The sequence below is a fragment of the Oreochromis niloticus genome, linkage group LG13 (genome assembly GCF_001858045.2).
Source record: "Oreochromis niloticus isolate F11D_XX linkage group LG13, O_niloticus_UMD_NMBU, whole genome shotgun sequence".
Taxonomy (NCBI): Eukaryota; Metazoa; Chordata; class Actinopteri; order Cichliformes; family Cichlidae; genus Oreochromis; species Oreochromis niloticus.
In genome coordinates, this window is record NC_031978.2 from 14,913,115 (window position 1) to 14,928,706 (window position 15,592).

A 15,592-nucleotide genomic window follows, 5' to 3' on the forward strand; every position below is an offset into this window, starting at 1 on the left:
ATGGTCCCATGACCTACCACGGCTTTCTTAGGTGATAGCTTGAGCTCCCGTGGCTGTATGTTTTTTTTTTTTTTAAAGGTTATTACTGACACTATTTTTTTTTTAATGTTTCAAGCTAATGCTACAGTGTACTGCACCTGACTAAAAATGTTTCAGAGTGTGACCACAAGATGCTCCTTTCGCTTGTAAGTGACATCACCACTTTCTGTGGCAATGTGATGCCACAAAACAGGTGTTTTGGTTTGTTTGAGGATGATACCACAGCCTGTTCTAGCTGTTTTTGGGGGTGTGTGACAAAGCAAATAGTACACCCCTCACAAGTTCAAAGGCCAGTTGGTTATTTGAACTTTAACTTGGTTAGATCACCATGGCAGCTAATACTAACATGTAACTTGGTCTAGAGCAGTTTATGTTTAGAGTTTCAAGTCAAATTAATTTAACTTTGATCTGGCAACAAACTAAAGTAACTTCCACGTCTCCCTCAGTAGATCAGATTAGATCAGGCTTGGCCAACTCCAGGCCTCGAGGTCCGGTGTCCTGTCACCCTGGGTCAACACACCTGAATCAAATGATTAGTTCATTACCAGGCCTCTGGAGAACTTCAAGACATGTTGAGGAGACAATTTAGCCATTCAAATCAGCTGTGATGGATCAAGGACACATCTAAAACCTGCAGGACACTGGCCCTCGAGGCCTGGGTTTGGACACCACTGGATTAGATCATATCTAAATTTAGACCACGTTTAAAATGTCAAAACTGGAATGTTGTTTGAAACTTTAAAGATGATCTTTTTTAACTGAAATGTTAGAGAACTATCAAAAGCAAATAAAATATATGAACTAATGTATTTATAAGATTAATGATTTTCTCCTAGCGCAATGTTAAATATGGTTTGTTTGTATTTGAAAGTTTTGTGATACAGATAAAAAAAAAGAACACATCAAACATCTGCTTAAGAGCCTGAAGCACCGGCTTAACAGGGAACGTTATTGTCATACCTGTATTCTCTGAATGGGCGTTTAGATTTTGTTGTGCCTTTAGTACACCTATAAGATGAAACATTCTTTTAAACTGAATACTTGAAATCAGTGCTTTAACCTGTTTTCTTTGGAGGCTATGCCTGACTTTTGCTTCTGGCAACCCAAACATTCACCTTCTCATTTATGTCACAGTAAATATTTGTGGAATGTGGAATATACAAATACGGCAAATCTATAGCTATCTAAATGACATTTTCCTTTATTTTGTCATTTAGAAATAAATTGTGATAAAAAAAGATAAACCCGGTGTCCAACATTTTTATTATTATTGGTTTTTAAAAAATCAAACATGCAGACATGTCTTTTCATAAAAACGTAAGAATTTGTGACCCCCATACTAGAAGATGGTTCTTGCCCACAAATGGTAGTGCATTTAAACTAGTTTGTCACTGCTTTACCTTAAAAATAAGACAGAAAACTGAGAAAAGCGAGTGATCTTATCTGCAAGACATAAATGCTTACACTGCAAAAATGAATTATTTAATGAAAGCATTAGGTTGTGTAGTGATAATAGCGAATCTTGCAAAAAAAAACGCTATATACTTTATTATAGCAGCGGTAATACTTAAACGGTACAAGAACTTCAAATTCACATTATAGGTTGGGATCTTTGGGTGTTTCAGAGAGACTGGATTGCTAGAGTGAAAATCTGGTTTACATAATAGACACATTCAGACTCAGGTAATGCTGGTAAAATGTTTTTTTTTCCTGAAAATACCGTGCTTGCTTAAACTTCAGCAGGCTGCTTGAACAGCCGACACTCAGTTTCAAAGTCGCAGCCTTGGAGCAGATCCTTGTAGTGCTCTAAGACATCTTGATAGAGCGGCATGGAGGCCTGATCAGCCAAACCGGGGAATGTTACAGGCTTCTCATTGAGCAGTGGCTGCAGTCTGAGGTTGCCCCCACAATCATAGAGCACCAGGATCAAGTTAGCTGCATAGGGCAACATATGGCTTGTGCGAAAGGAACGATGGGCCTGTGCAGCGAAGTTAGTTGATGTCAGCGGTTCGCTGTCATTGAAGAAGCCCAGAAGGGTAAGCAGAGGCAGGAGGGTCTCTGCATGGCCCACCTGGACTGTCACAGCTTCAGTCACCTGCTGGCCTGACCTACAGAATGCACAGTTTCAGTGTTGAAATATCAGAACTCAGACAGTCAGTTAATCAGTTGGTTGATTGCCACATCCACTCAGCATTTCTGACAGCCTGTGAACACCAGGTATTTATTAGGGACTGGCTAAGCTTATCAAACACGAGGATTGTGGGGTTACTACTATCTTAAAAGACCTTGAAATGATTGACATTATTTAAACTGTTAATATTACTGTAGCTTGTTTTCTAAATATTTTGTAGAAATAGAAATTAATTAATCAAAAGTACATATCAGGGAGGAGCAGGAAAATTAGGAACGAAAATGAGTCAAAAGCAAAGAGTCGTTAAAGGCTTTAACAACCAGATAATAGATTTGGGTTCATACTATCTTTAACCTGTTCTACAGCTTACTCAAGATGACACTGCAAAAATTCATTCATTCAAGTTCATTGCGCTAAACAAGCCCAAAAAAGAAAGGCAAAGTCTTTCCTCAGTCTGATGTTTTAAAATTCTCACAAATATAGCTGGAGAAATACACAATGTTGTTTTTACTGTTATACTATGGATTATATAGACAAAACATAATGGTCAGCATATATTTAAGGTGTGTTCACTGACTCACAGCTTTAACCTATGCTCTAAAGAACAAGCAAGACCATGTTCCATTTTAAAAGCTGTTGTTAGCTTCTGATTATGCTCAGTGGCACAGTTAATTTAATTTCCCTTTATTAGTCTATTTTTACTAGTAAATGTGCTAGTTTCATTTAAAGAAATCAGCATTATTAGCCTAATATTTTCCAGTAAAGATGTAAGGCTTACATATATGCTCTCCTAAAAAATAAACTTAACAAAAATTAAGAACAATGTTTATGTTTTATCTCATGTGGTCTGCAGGCTGGACGTCACTCCAAGAAAGTTATAATCCCAGTTATTAAAAATTTGGGTTCATAATGATTAAGTGTAACCTTTTCTATAGCTTACTCAAGATGACACTGCAAAATCCATTCTTTTAAATTCATTGCTAAAACCAAGCCTAGTGAAGGAGGGAAAGGCCAGAAAGTTCTAACTTTTATAAACTTTCCTCACTCTGATGTTTTAAAACTCCCACAAATCTAGCTGGAGAAATACAAAATGCTGTTTTTTGGTTTTTTTGTCTTTGAATTTCTGTGACAGATGACTGCAGTCGCTTGCACATCATGCTTGGCTGAAAGGTACAACCCACAATCTGCTCACTCTGCAGTCACATTTTAAACAGTCACAATCACCCACATGCATGCTTTCACGGTGAGTGTGTAGTAAAGTTGTTCTCTTTTCAAAACAGGAACTTTACAATTTCACCCTTTTGACACGTGTAACAACACAACCTTGCACCCTATTTAAACAGGCTCTTCACTACTTACACTCAGCGGCTGGATTATTAGACACATTTGTTCAACTGCATTTTAACACCAATGTCTAACTGGCCAATCACATGAGAGCAACATATTACATTTAGGTATTTGTACATGGTGAATAACTAACCTTGAAGTCAATAGGCTACAGCAGCAGAAGACCACTCTGCCAGCCAACAACAAGAAACTGAGTCTGAAAGTCATATAGGTCTCATAAAATGGACAATAGACAATTGGAAAATTGTGGGATGTTCTAATAAATCTTAATTTCTGCAATGAGATTTGGATGGTAAGGTCAAAATTTTGTCTAAAACAGCATGAATCCTCCTGCCTTGTTTTAATGACTCAGGCTGATGGTGATGGTGGAATCATGTGACAGCCTTTTCCTTGACACATTTTGGGCCTCTCAGCACAAGTAAGCATTGTTTAACGCCGCAGCCTACCTGAGACACTGTACATATTTTCTGATGGCTGCTCCCAGCCTAACTCAAATAATCTCAGACTAATTCAATGAACAACTGGCTTACTCCAAACACGCAATCATCAAATCTCAATTCAGTGGAGCAAGTGACAAATATGCAGCAACTGTATGATGATTTAAGTCAGAATGTTTCCAGCACCTTGTTGAATCTAAGGAATTTCTGAAGGCCAAGGGAGAGGGGTGGGGGTGGGGACGGGGGGTTAACTTAACACAGCGAAATAGGAACTTTCCTAATAAAGTGGCCGGCGAGTGTATGCTAATGAGCTACACTTTTCAAATATATTACATTAGCTCTGCTGTCTTTTGAGCTGATCCCACATACTGTATTTCCACTAAAATAATATCCAACAAGTTTTACTTCTGCCTGGATTCAGGGCTGAGCAGTGAGTCCTTTTTCCTAAATATTTTTATTAACATGAGAAAAATATAGTATAACACCATTTAAGGTTTGCTTACATGTTCTCTTCAGCTGCTTTTCCCAGACGGCTGAAAACGTCATGGAAGAGAATGCAGCTGGACTTGCTGTTTATGTCATAACCATAGCTTCTTTTCCAGAAGTGCTTCAGATCGTTTGCATACTCCACTACCTGTTGAGTCAGAAAGTCGGCGTCACTGCCAATTTTAATTATTTAGCGCATTTCATTACACATAAGCTTAATGTGCTTATCGTAAAAGTTGAAAAAAAGAAAAACTCTAAGGCAATAAAAACAGCAAAACAAAACTGTTAAAAGGAACGAAATACAAGTTAACATATACAGGCACACAGACACACACACACACACACACTCACACACAGATATTAAATGTCAGGCTGTTAGAATAAGGAAAGTTTTGAGTTTGATTTTAAATGTGAAGCTCTAATTGACCTTAGCTTGGTCCAAAGGACAGCACCACAATAACTAAAAGCAATCTCAGCACACTTAGATGTAGTTCTGGGAACAGCTAAAAGATCTGATAACCTGAGAGGTCTAATTGGGTTATAGACGGTGAGCAAGTCAGAGATGTCCTGGGGAGTCAAACTATTGAATCCTTTATGAACTAACAGAAGGATTTTAGAGGTAATTCTATATCAAACTGTGAGCTAATGCAGTGACTTCAAAGGTGTGGTAATACTACAAATACAAAACTAGTCTATGTGCAAATTTGGCATGACTAAACAAAAAAGGATAGAAACCTGCTGATCGTTCACTGTGCAGGTGACAGTTCAGACTGTCTGAGATCAGGTTGTAACATAAGACACAGGAATGTCTTTGTGAGTTGAAGCAGAGGAAACATTAGGCAGGCTCTTTCTCTAATCTGAAGCTTGCCTCTTTATTTGTTTCAACTTATTTATTCATAAAACAGACTGTGTACATTGTACAGCAAAATGAAGGGTAACTGTTGTGATACAGGGTATCTAATATAATTTGGCCGGTTTTCTTCTTCTTGTCTATTTATTTGGTGGATTGGAACAAAATTCAGCAAGTTACTCCAAATTTCTTTTGCTCAGAACATGTCTGTGAACAAATAACATCCAAGCATTTTGTTTGCTTTTACCTACTGTGCTGTTACTTCACCTTTATTATTTAAAGCCTTGCTCTGTTTACTGAGAGAGCTCTTTTATAGCCTTTGAATATAATATTAGAAATTTCTGTTTATGATGATGATCAGGATGATTCTTATGTCGTTTATTATTTCGTTTTCACCAATGCGTATGCTCTTGTGTGTTTTCAGCCTTGTGTTTTAATTTTAGTTGCTGTTGTGTTCCCGTGTATTCCTCAGGTCAGGTCGTCAAGTCTCCATCTCTGAGTTTGGTTGTGGTCGTGACCGTGTTACTTCCTGTTTTATTTTGGTAGTGTCTTGTCTCTTGTGTCTGTATTAAGTTTTACTTCCCTGTTAGTTCCCTATCATTCTTCTATGTACATGTTGTATGAAGTGGGCTATGCTAATGAAACTACATGATAAACATTTAGAAAAGTTACAGAAAAGGTTCTGTTTAATCATTGCTCAGACTTTCTTGAAATTATAAGTTTAGAATATAAAACTTTCATTAATTCACAGAAAATCCCCTTGTACTTTGGTGTGGTATGAATGGCAGTAGGAAAAGCTGTAAAACTTTATACACTCCTTAACATTTTCCAAAAGGGTCCTTTGGAGTCTTTCCCGGGCTGATTTTGGCCCTCAAAATGTTTGACACTCCTGTTTTAGAGTTTTCTGTCAACTTATTCACTGGCTGCATTTTAAATATCTTTTAGATTCTTTGGACTTCCTGTACTGAGTGCATTAAAGGCTGATTGTCTGAGATTAGGTCCTACATCTGCAACACACGACAGAAACTCCATCTATTCAATCAGTAACACATCATCTATCTCTGTGTGTATGTGCTTGATTGCACACGTAGTAAGAAAAAAATATGGCCTGTAAATAAATACAGTCTACAAAAATTAAAAGTACTAAACACATACCACTTAATGTGGACATTTCTGAAACTGGAAACTGTGTAATCGTGGGGGGGCGGGGTCATCATGCTTTCCCCACTTTGATACATGACTCAAAGTTAATCTGAAGCACATATTACTGCTTTATCACAATGTGCAACCCTCCTCCTCTGTCACCTGTGCATCGACCTCATCGAAGAGACGACACCATGGAGAGTTCACAGTCTTGATGGCAAACTCATACGCACACAAATAAAATGCAGCTTCGGCCATATCTGCAGGAGAAAGATTAAAACAAAATGTTAACAGTCAGTGAAATCCCAGCAGTCAGGAAGCTGTTAGAAAAACAGAACTGAATGCAGGAAGTGACCTCTTAAAAACCTTAGGACCATGGTATGTGTTGCATTTTCTTTATACTACTTTAAGCATGGAAGAAAATTCTAAAATTAGGTAAAAGTTCCAATTTATTTGGGTAATAAAGACAACAAATAATGGAATGGAGAATGGAGTAGTATTTGAAAGACACCATTAAAATGCAAAGTACAAAAGAACAAATAAACACAATTTAATATATATTACATATATTTTGATAGTTTAATATATTCTGTTAGGTAGTTCATTTAAATGGCAACAAATCTAGGGATCAAAGATCATTTCAGAGGTTTAAAAGATTCTTTTTTTGTAACAAGATGTATACATATTTGGCTTTTTGGAGCATGTAATAAATTTCTGTTTACAACTCAGAAACATCTAAAATATATAATATGATAAAACATGTTAGATTACGGGTCAAAAAAAGGTTGAAAAGTATTATTTCAGTATTTTCTTTTCACATTTCATGTATAATGAAGATCTGAGAGTTAAAAAAAGCATAACGCTTCTCTGTGAAATATGGAAATGAACTTTCCAACATTCATGCTGTTTTAAAGCCACAGCTGAATGTTGTCGAAAGCTGCACGTTCCTAAACCGCACCAAGCAGACAAACCTCTACTATCAGCATTAACGCTGAGTGAACTTGCAGTAATATTGTTTTTATGTTTGAAAACAGCTCCATCTACTGTGCAAATATCTGCTGCAATAATCCCAGTGACATGCCATAAGCAGAATTCCAGAAGTTTTTATTTTAAAATGTTTGGTAATAATTGAGTAATAATTATTGGTTAAATGGTAAATGGCCTGTATTTGTATAGCGCTTTACTAGTCCCCAAAGACCCCAAAGCGCTTTACACGTCCAGTCATCCACCCATTCACACACACATTCACACACTGGTGATGGCAAGCTACATTGTAGCCACAGCCACCCTGGGGCGCACTGACAGAGGCGAGGCTGCCGGACACTGGCGCCACCGGGCCCTCTGACCACCACCAGTAGGCAACGGGTGAAGTGTCTTGCCCAAGGACACAACGACCGAGACTGTCCAAGCCGGGGCTCGAACCGGCAACCTTCCGAACCTTAAATGTAGAAAGTGTTCAATTGTTAAACCTGTGAAGCTAAGATGGGACAAAATTATCAAATAAATTTGTTAATAGACCAACTAGAATTGTAAATAATAACACACCAGCTATTTCACAAATAAATAATAGAGCCTCTGTCTGTCTGTTCTACATCTCACTCAAAAGCTTTCATCTGATCTACTTTAAAACACAGTGACGTTAATCCTTAAGAAGTGCACTATTAAGCTGGTGTCATTCTAAGGAGTGATGAATTAATTTCTGTGGCCACACACCTCTGTGACAATATAAAGATGCCACCAGCTACGATGAGGGTAGTTTATAAATCAACTTTCACTGACTGTGAGATCTAACTTTGCTGTTAAAGACATGCCTGTCTGTAACAGTTGGAGCCAAAGTGGTAACACATACTAATATAACATACGCTAGACTTACAAAACCAAAGCGGCCAACGGATGTTTAGTGTGAAATGTGCATCATGTATGCTTTTTGCGAGTTTCATCACTTGTGAATTCATGTGAAAAAAAAAGTCTACTGCGTCTACTGCAAGTTCTTTGAGCTTGCACTGTGTAAAGTGGCACAAAGAAATCCTGGACAATATAAACCAACTATATAAACATACATCTACTGTCATATTTAGGTGTTCTGTACTCTAATCAGCTGTAATCAGCTGGTACTCTACATCTGTCTATCTATCTATCTACAACTTAATCTGACTATATATAATGCTCTCAAAATGATGGATATGATAATACACCACTAACCGTATGAGATGGAACTGTATGGGACGTTGAGGATGTCTGCAACCTTCTGCTGGACCCTCCTCACCTCTGGCCCTTCCTTGAACTTCTCCACCTCTGTCACAGCTGATGGGTTGTTATCAACTTCCTCCAAAAACCTGGTGCATTTGTCAAAAAACCTCATGAGAGCATCGTTCACCGCGTGATCAAACTCCATATCTGCACAGAGGAAAGCAACAGGTAATAATGAGCAACAGGCTATGCATAAAGGGCCCATCATAATAATCATGGTCATACCTTTAATATCCCACAGCTCTGTTAGTCCTGCCTTGAAGGACAGTGTGCTGTTGACACACCTGTGCTTTGAGCTGGTTATGAATTTGATAAGTCCACCTCGAAGTTTCTCCTCTGAAATCAGTGAGGGGAACAGCTTTGACAGCCTGACAGCCAGGTGTCTGTGATCGTTCACACCTTTCTGGACGAGTCGTCCGTCCATATCCTCAGTGTACCACATCCTCCACTGGGTCTGCAGTTCACGCAGCCAGTTCCTGTTGGAAACACCGATGCCCCGAACCACGTCGTAAAGCTTCTTCATCTTCTTGACGTTTTTAGATGTCGGGTATCTGGTTCCGTGCCTTATTACGGCTGTCAGATGGATTTGGCGACATTCTGCAGACGGAGGCTGTAAAATTGATCTGTTTACAGCAAGTATGTCCTCTATGAGATACGGGTTCACTTCCTCATACCTTCCTTTCGTGCTAAAATATTTGGCGATTGCTGGGATCTCTGGGTTCTTCTCTGAATACACGTCGGTACAAAAACAGCTGGAAATACCAGTTATGATGGTAAAATAAAAAACTGCGGTTTTCCTTAAAACGGTCGTCATGACGGGTTACTTGTGAGGCCGTGCGCAGACCAGAGAATGACGTCGATCATGTGGGACTGTCCAACCAATGCCTTGTAGAGGGAGCCATACGAAAATGACAAGCTCTGCTTGTTTATTAATATTCATGATGGTCGCATAACTTCTGAAAGTGACTGTCCGTCGGTTTCCAAAAGTTATTTGATACTTTTGGGTATATATTTGTTTTTAAAACCGTAAATTGATTTGATAAAAGTAGCTTACTGTTTCACACTAAGGCTTTTCAAGCATGACTAAATGTTCTGACTTTTTGGGGCACATCGCCCTGATCCGAAGGCTAGAGATTTCTCTTCTTGCCTCTTGTCTCCATAATTAAAATGAAATTTTAAACTCTTTATTAACTCCTTTATTTAGACTTTATTTATGATTGTAACAGGAGCAAATGATTAGTAAATAATGATAATGTGATAAAAAATAGCTTTAACAACATCAATTAAAAGGGACTTTCTATAAGCAGAACACAGTTAGTTGTCTCACACAAACACACAAATTTGCATCACTGTTTAAAAACGTGAGTATCTTCCCTCGGCATTAGTGCGCTGCAATGGAGACCAGAGTTTCAGCTCACTGAAAATCTGCACATGTTTATTGTTTATTGAATTCTTTATTGAGGATGGAGGATTATTTAGGTGACAGTTTGTGGAAAGTAAGGAAGCAGAGGGGTAGTACAGAAAAGGAAAGATAATCAGAACTGCTGTAAACTTTTATCTTGTGTTGCAAACTCAGATTCTGTAGGTTGCATAGTTTATTAAAATTATGTGCTCAGGTAATGGAAATATTAGCAGTTCTAAGCTATTACTTGCTTTCTCCTCAGCAGGACAAAAAGTGAAGGAAGTCCACTCATTGGATCAAGAGCTCCTGAGGCAAACCAGTGTGACAGATTAAGGGAGTAGACACATTCTACTAGATGTGTTAGTAAGGTGTTTATAGGAATCTGTATGGAAATATTTATTCTGTGTGTTATATTCTGTTTGTTGTTGGTTTCTATAGATATTAAGCTTTAGTTTAGTCTTGTTAAGACTAGTCTACTCTTGCTACCACCCAAATTAGGCTCTTCCAGACACTCACCTTAGACAGTAAGGTTTTTAGCTGCTTTCTGGGTGGGTTGGTGTTGATGTGTTTTTCAGAGAGGCCTGTTATTCATTCATAAAAGTCACACGCTAGCATGTGGATTTTATTTCTGCTTTTTGCCTCTTTTTCAAAAAATTTGAAGCTACCTCTAGTCAAATATTTAAGCAGTTTGAATATGATGCAAAATATAGCATGCAAAATAGGTTTGCTGTGAAATCTCACCTTAAACATTTGCATCATTTAAAGTGCATGTTGTAACAATGGCTTTTTGTTTGTAGGAGAGCAGTAATTATTAGCTTCACCACTGCAGTGTGGAATACCTTAAGTCATCAGTCACTATTTAAATGACACTCCACACCAGAGACACTTATTCCCAGATTGTTTTGGAATTTTAAAAAAAAGCAAAAACAAACAACAACAACAACAACAAAAACAAGCTACTTAAGACATTAAGTAAGATTTTGGATTTAAGATAGAAAAGATTTTATGTGCACATTTACCTCTCTGACTTCCCCAAACAGCTCTGTGTGGGTGTGACGTAACTTGAAATTAAAGCCATTGGTGTCAGTAGTGAGTGAAATACGTGAATGTTTGTCTTCTTGGCAGTGACACAGCCACAGCCTTGCACTTTTTTTTAATGTAATGTACACTGCCTGTTGCCATTGGCATCAGCAAAGGCAGATGCTGGAGTAAGCAAACAACAGTTATTTATTATTGTTGGTGTGTGTCACATCATCTGGGAGTTCATAAATCACTGAAACACGGGCTCATGTAAATCAAGCATGGGAAGCAGAACCGAGACATCATTTGTGAAATACTTTCACGTGTGTTGCCAAGATATGTGTGTGTGTCTGCATGCTAGGTGTGGTGGTGGTGGTGGTGGTGGTGGTGGGGGGGTGTCTTCTCTCTTGCCAGGGAATAAATAAGCAAATAAATAATAACTACATTTTAAAAAGGCATTATCTTCTGCTATTGTAAACGTTTATGCTGGATTTATGACTCCACAGATGGGAACTCCTCTAATGCAAAAATGTCTTATTATTATTTAGTTTTGAGTGAATCATATACTATCGGCAATCATGGAATTTAGCTTATAACTACTTAAAGGGTTTTTTTTTAATATAAAAGAAGATTTCTTGAACATCTCGTTAAGCAAATTAAAAGAAATAAAACACAGCCAATTTGTCCATTTATTTTTTTAATGTCAGAGCTTAAGAAAAGATGGTCATCGCTTCAAGATGGAACACAGAAATAAAAGCTTTTTCAGCCAGTTGCATTTTTACTGTAGGAGCCTATCATTTGTTCCACTGTGGAAAAATGAAATAACAAGGCTGCTGTTAATATCTGCCTAAACTTCAGCAGGCTGCTTGAACAGCTGACACTCGGTTTCAAAGTCGCAGCCTTGGAGCAGATCCTTGTAGTGCTCTAAGACATCTCGATAGAGCGGCATGGAAGACCGATCAGTCAAACCGGGGAAAGTTACAGGCTTCTCATTGAGCAGCGGCTGCAGTCTGAGATCACCTCCCCCACAGTCAGAGAGCACCAGGAGCAAGTTAGCTGCATAAGGCAACATGTGACTGGTGCGGAATGAGCGATGGGCCTGTGCAGCATAGTTGGTTGATGTCAGCGGTTCGCTGTCATTGAAGAAGCCCAGAAGGGTAAGCAGAGGAAGAAGGGTGTCTGCATGGCCCACCTGGACTGTCACAGCTTCAGTCACCTGCTGTCCCAACCTGCCGCACAGAGGAGAAAGAAAGTTTAAAATTAGCTACAGTTCCTGCTGTACATCTGAAGATAAATTGTAAAGAAAACACAAAAGCGGGACTCTGGAGTCCATCCCACATGCCATATAAAATCGTCCTTTGATGAATGGTTTATAGTTATGTAAACATAATTATTTCATGTATTTCTTTAATCAAGGGCATCAGAAACCTACAGCTTATTAAAAGTTCACCTACTTATTCTGAGTGGCCGTCTTGTCCATTCGGCTAAACACGTCATGAAATAGGATACAGCTTGCCTTGCTGTTAATATCATGACCATAGCCTCTTTTCCAGAATTCCCTTAGGTCACTTGCATACTCAATAACCTGTTAAACCAGATAAATGCTCAAAATAGAAACAAGATGTTCAACTGTTTAAACCACAAAAGATTCTTCTGGCTTCTCTAACAACCTCATAAACATCTGCACTAAATATATCTGATTGGTATCTCCTACCTTTGCATCGTCCTCGTCAAAGAGCTCACACCAGGGGGACTTCACTGACCTAATTGCAAATTCGTAAGCACACAAGTAAAATGCAGCCTCAGCAACATCTGCAAGATAAATGTTAAGTGGTTCAGTAACACAGGCTGTGCAAACATGGATTCTTCTTTTCCAGAGAGGTGGCATCCTCACAAAATGAACTAGAAAGCATTTAGACAGCAGCCTTCATCTGACTGCTCAGAATGAAGTTAACACTGAAGCACCTTAGATGTAAGATATATGATATTATAAATAAGGCATTCCTCTGTTAATACAGATAATAAGAGTGCAGATAATACACTCGGTCTGGTTTTGTAGATACAACCGTATGTGATAGAACTGTATGGGACATTGAGGATGTCTGCGATCTTCTGCTGGACCCTCCTCATCTCTGGCCCTTCCTTGAACTTCTCCACCTCTGTCACAGCTGATGGGTTGTTATCAACTTCCTCCACAAACCTGGTGCATTTGTCAAAAAACCTCATGAGAGCATCGTTCACCGCGTGATCAAACTCCACATCTGCACAGAGGAAAGCAACAGGTAATAATGAGCAACAGGCTATGCATAAAGGGCCCATCATAATAATCATGGTCATACCTTTAATATCCCACAGCTCTGTTAGTCCTGCCTTGAAGGACAGTGTGCTGTTGACACACCTGTGCTTTGAGCTGGTTATGAATTTGATGAATCCACCTCGAAGTTTCTCCTCTGAAATCAGTGAGGGGAACAGCTTTGACAGCCTGACAGCCAGATGCTTCAGCTCATTCACACCTTTCTGGACAAGTCGTCCGTCCATATCCTCAGTGTACCACATCCTCCACTGGGTCTGCAATTCGTGCAGCCAGCTCTGTTCTCCTGAGGCATTGTGCAGAACGATGTTATAGAGCTGCTGCATCTCCTTAATATTTTTGGTCGTCGGGTATCTTGTGCCATGTCTTATTATGGCTGTCAGATGGATTTGGCGACATTCTGCAGACGGAGGCTGTAAAATAGATCTGTTCACAGCAAGTATGTCCTCTCTGAGATACGGGTTAACCTCCTCGTACCTCCCTTTTGTGTTGAAATATTTGGCGATTGCTGGTATATTAGCCTCATCTTCGAACGTGACATAATTAGATAAAAACCCAGAGGTGTAACAAACATAAAACACTGTAAATTTCCAAAGAAAAGTCAGCATGATGCACGTTTGAAGAGACCCCCCAAAAAAATCAATGTCACACCATCAGAAATAGGACAGAGCAAAGTCCGGTGCAGTTTATTTACCCTGATTTCCTCAGAGCACATGCTAAAAAGTAAAGTAAAAATGCTTTGTGTAACATAATCACTTACTGATAGTATTAAAAGAGAAAAACCTTGTCAGATTTTCTAAGTATGTTTCTCTAGCTTGTTCTTATACATTAATATTCTGTTCTGCATTCTGAAAAGCTTGTTAGAGAGCCCTGCCTTCACAAAAAACTAAAAGCATGTAGCTAATGAGCTTTTATTATTGTAGTGACTGTTTAAGAGAGTGTTCCTGGAAAGCCAGCCTACCACAACTTTCCACTCTGATGACATTATATAAGTATTATAGCCCTATCTACATGCAAGCTGAACATTGAGCGATGTTGTGCAATTCCAAGGACGTTCCATTCCCCTTTAACTTCCTGAGTCCCTTCCAGTCATTACTGACGCGTCACTGTTTCTTTGTCTTTCATAATTACAGTTCATTAAATACTCCTCCAGTATTTGTCACTAGATATTTTAATGTCAGTTTTGAACAAACAGGAAATGAAAACATATTTAACGTGAAAGGTTGGGCGTGTTTGTTGATGTTTTTATGACTTCTTGGTGCTCAGTATACTTTGCATTATACAAATTAGGGTTAGGTCCTAGGAGATGAATGAAGACATTCATTAGCTAAAAAGAAAAAGTCACACATTTGTTAAATGCAAAGTTCTTTATAAAATTCCTGTTTATGGCCGATCAGGATTTGAAGGCAGTGAAAGATTAAACTTGAGAAAATCCATTCATTTCTAATGCCAAAAGAAGCAAAAAACAGAATCAGAATGTGCTAGGTCTAGGGGCCTCATATTGGCTCTTTTACCTTTTATGGTAGAATTGCATTAGGATGATTTGATAGTGTAGATTTAGACCAGCTGGTTCAAATTTGTATCTTCAGTCAGTTTTAAATGCTTGTCTGAAGAATTTGCTTTGTGTTCATTAAGATAGATGTTTTCTTATTTATGTTTCAAATAATGATAACCTCTGACAACATAATATATACTACATTTAACCCTACTTTTTATTTTCAGTTCAGTTTATATAGTGCTAAATCACAACAACAATGTCCGGAAGGCTTTGGTATTACTGATACAGTAAGGTAATTTTTAGAAATAATCTGAGAAACAATAATTCATAACTTCAGAAATAATCAAAGACTCTGACACAGAATTGAAAGTAAGCGTGGCTTACTAAGTAGAGTCCACTCTTCACCAATAGATGGCCTCAGATGAAAATGATTGAGTTTGGCGTGTTCCTGTTGCTTTTTTCTCTCACTGTAGTTGTCACTGTTGCTGTGTTTAAATGCTCCGACTGAGCTGGTAAATCATAAATTACACATGTAAACATTTCCAGTTGCTGCAAAAAAACACCGAAATGTGCTGTAGGTTGTCAATTTTATTGCTTTTTTATGCTTAATGGGAGTCGTGTGCTGCTGAGTCTCATCGTTGGTCACGTTGCAGTATTGGCATGAAGCGTAATTTTTCA

At 38.5% G+C, this 15,592-nt stretch overlaps 2 protein-coding genes across 2 annotated transcripts; both read right to left on the bottom strand.

Annotated features, from left to right (window-relative positions):
* Positions 1 to 1,283: 1,283 nt before the first annotated feature.
* On the bottom strand, positions 1,284 to 9,551 carry minpp1a (multiple inositol-polyphosphate phosphatase 1a). Its single transcript, XM_019367051.2, has 5 exons — positions 8,909 to 9,551; positions 8,636 to 8,830; positions 6,596 to 6,693; positions 4,458 to 4,588; positions 1,284 to 2,147 (listed from the first exon to the last, which is right to left on the bottom strand). Exons 1-5 carry the CDS (start codon positions 9,495 to 9,497, stop codon positions 1,769 to 1,771), a joined length of 1,392 nt encoding a protein of 463 aa, XP_019222596.1. The 5' UTR covers positions 9,498 to 9,551; the 3' UTR covers positions 1,284 to 1,768.
* Positions 9,552 to 11,785: 2,234 nt separating this feature from the next.
* LOC100698642 (multiple inositol polyphosphate phosphatase 1) lies at positions 11,786 to 14,076 on the bottom strand. Its single transcript, XM_019366261.2, has 5 exons — positions 13,445 to 14,076; positions 13,172 to 13,366; positions 12,820 to 12,917; positions 12,560 to 12,690; positions 11,786 to 12,334 (listed from the first exon to the last, which is right to left on the bottom strand). Exons 1-5 carry the CDS (start codon positions 14,022 to 14,024, stop codon positions 11,953 to 11,955), a joined length of 1,386 nt encoding a protein of 461 aa, XP_019221806.1. The 5' UTR covers positions 14,025 to 14,076; the 3' UTR covers positions 11,786 to 11,952.
* Positions 14,077 to 15,592: the final 1,516 nt, after the last annotated feature.

What these genes read in the sequence shown, in the direction of transcription:
- minpp1a (XM_019367051.2), bottom strand. Translation starts at nt 9,497, where the DNA reads ATGACGACCGTTTTAAGGAAAACCGCAGTTTTTTATTTTACCATCATA. An exon ending in AGAGCTGTGGGATATTAAAG is followed by an intron (nt 8,831 to 8,908) that starts GTATGACCATGA and finishes TCCTCTGTGCAG; the next exon opens with ATATGGAGTTTGATCACGCG. An exon ending in AAAGCAGCTGAAGAGAACAT is followed by an intron (nt 2,148 to 4,457) that starts GTAAGCAAACCT and finishes TGCATTCTGTAG; the next exon opens with GTCAGGCCAGCAGGTGACTG.
- LOC100698642 (XM_019366261.2), bottom strand. Translation starts at nt 14,024, where the DNA reads ATGCTGACTTTTCTTTGGAAATTTACAGTGTTTTATGTTTGTTACACC. An exon ending in AGAGCTGTGGGATATTAAAG is followed by an intron (nt 13,367 to 13,444) that starts GTATGACCATGA and finishes TCCTCTGTGCAG; the next exon opens with ATGTGGAGTTTGATCACGCG. An exon ending in TTGACGAGGACGATGCAAAG is followed by an intron (nt 12,691 to 12,819) that starts GTAGGAGATACC and finishes CTGGTTTAACAG; the next exon opens with GTTATTGAGTATGCAAGTGA.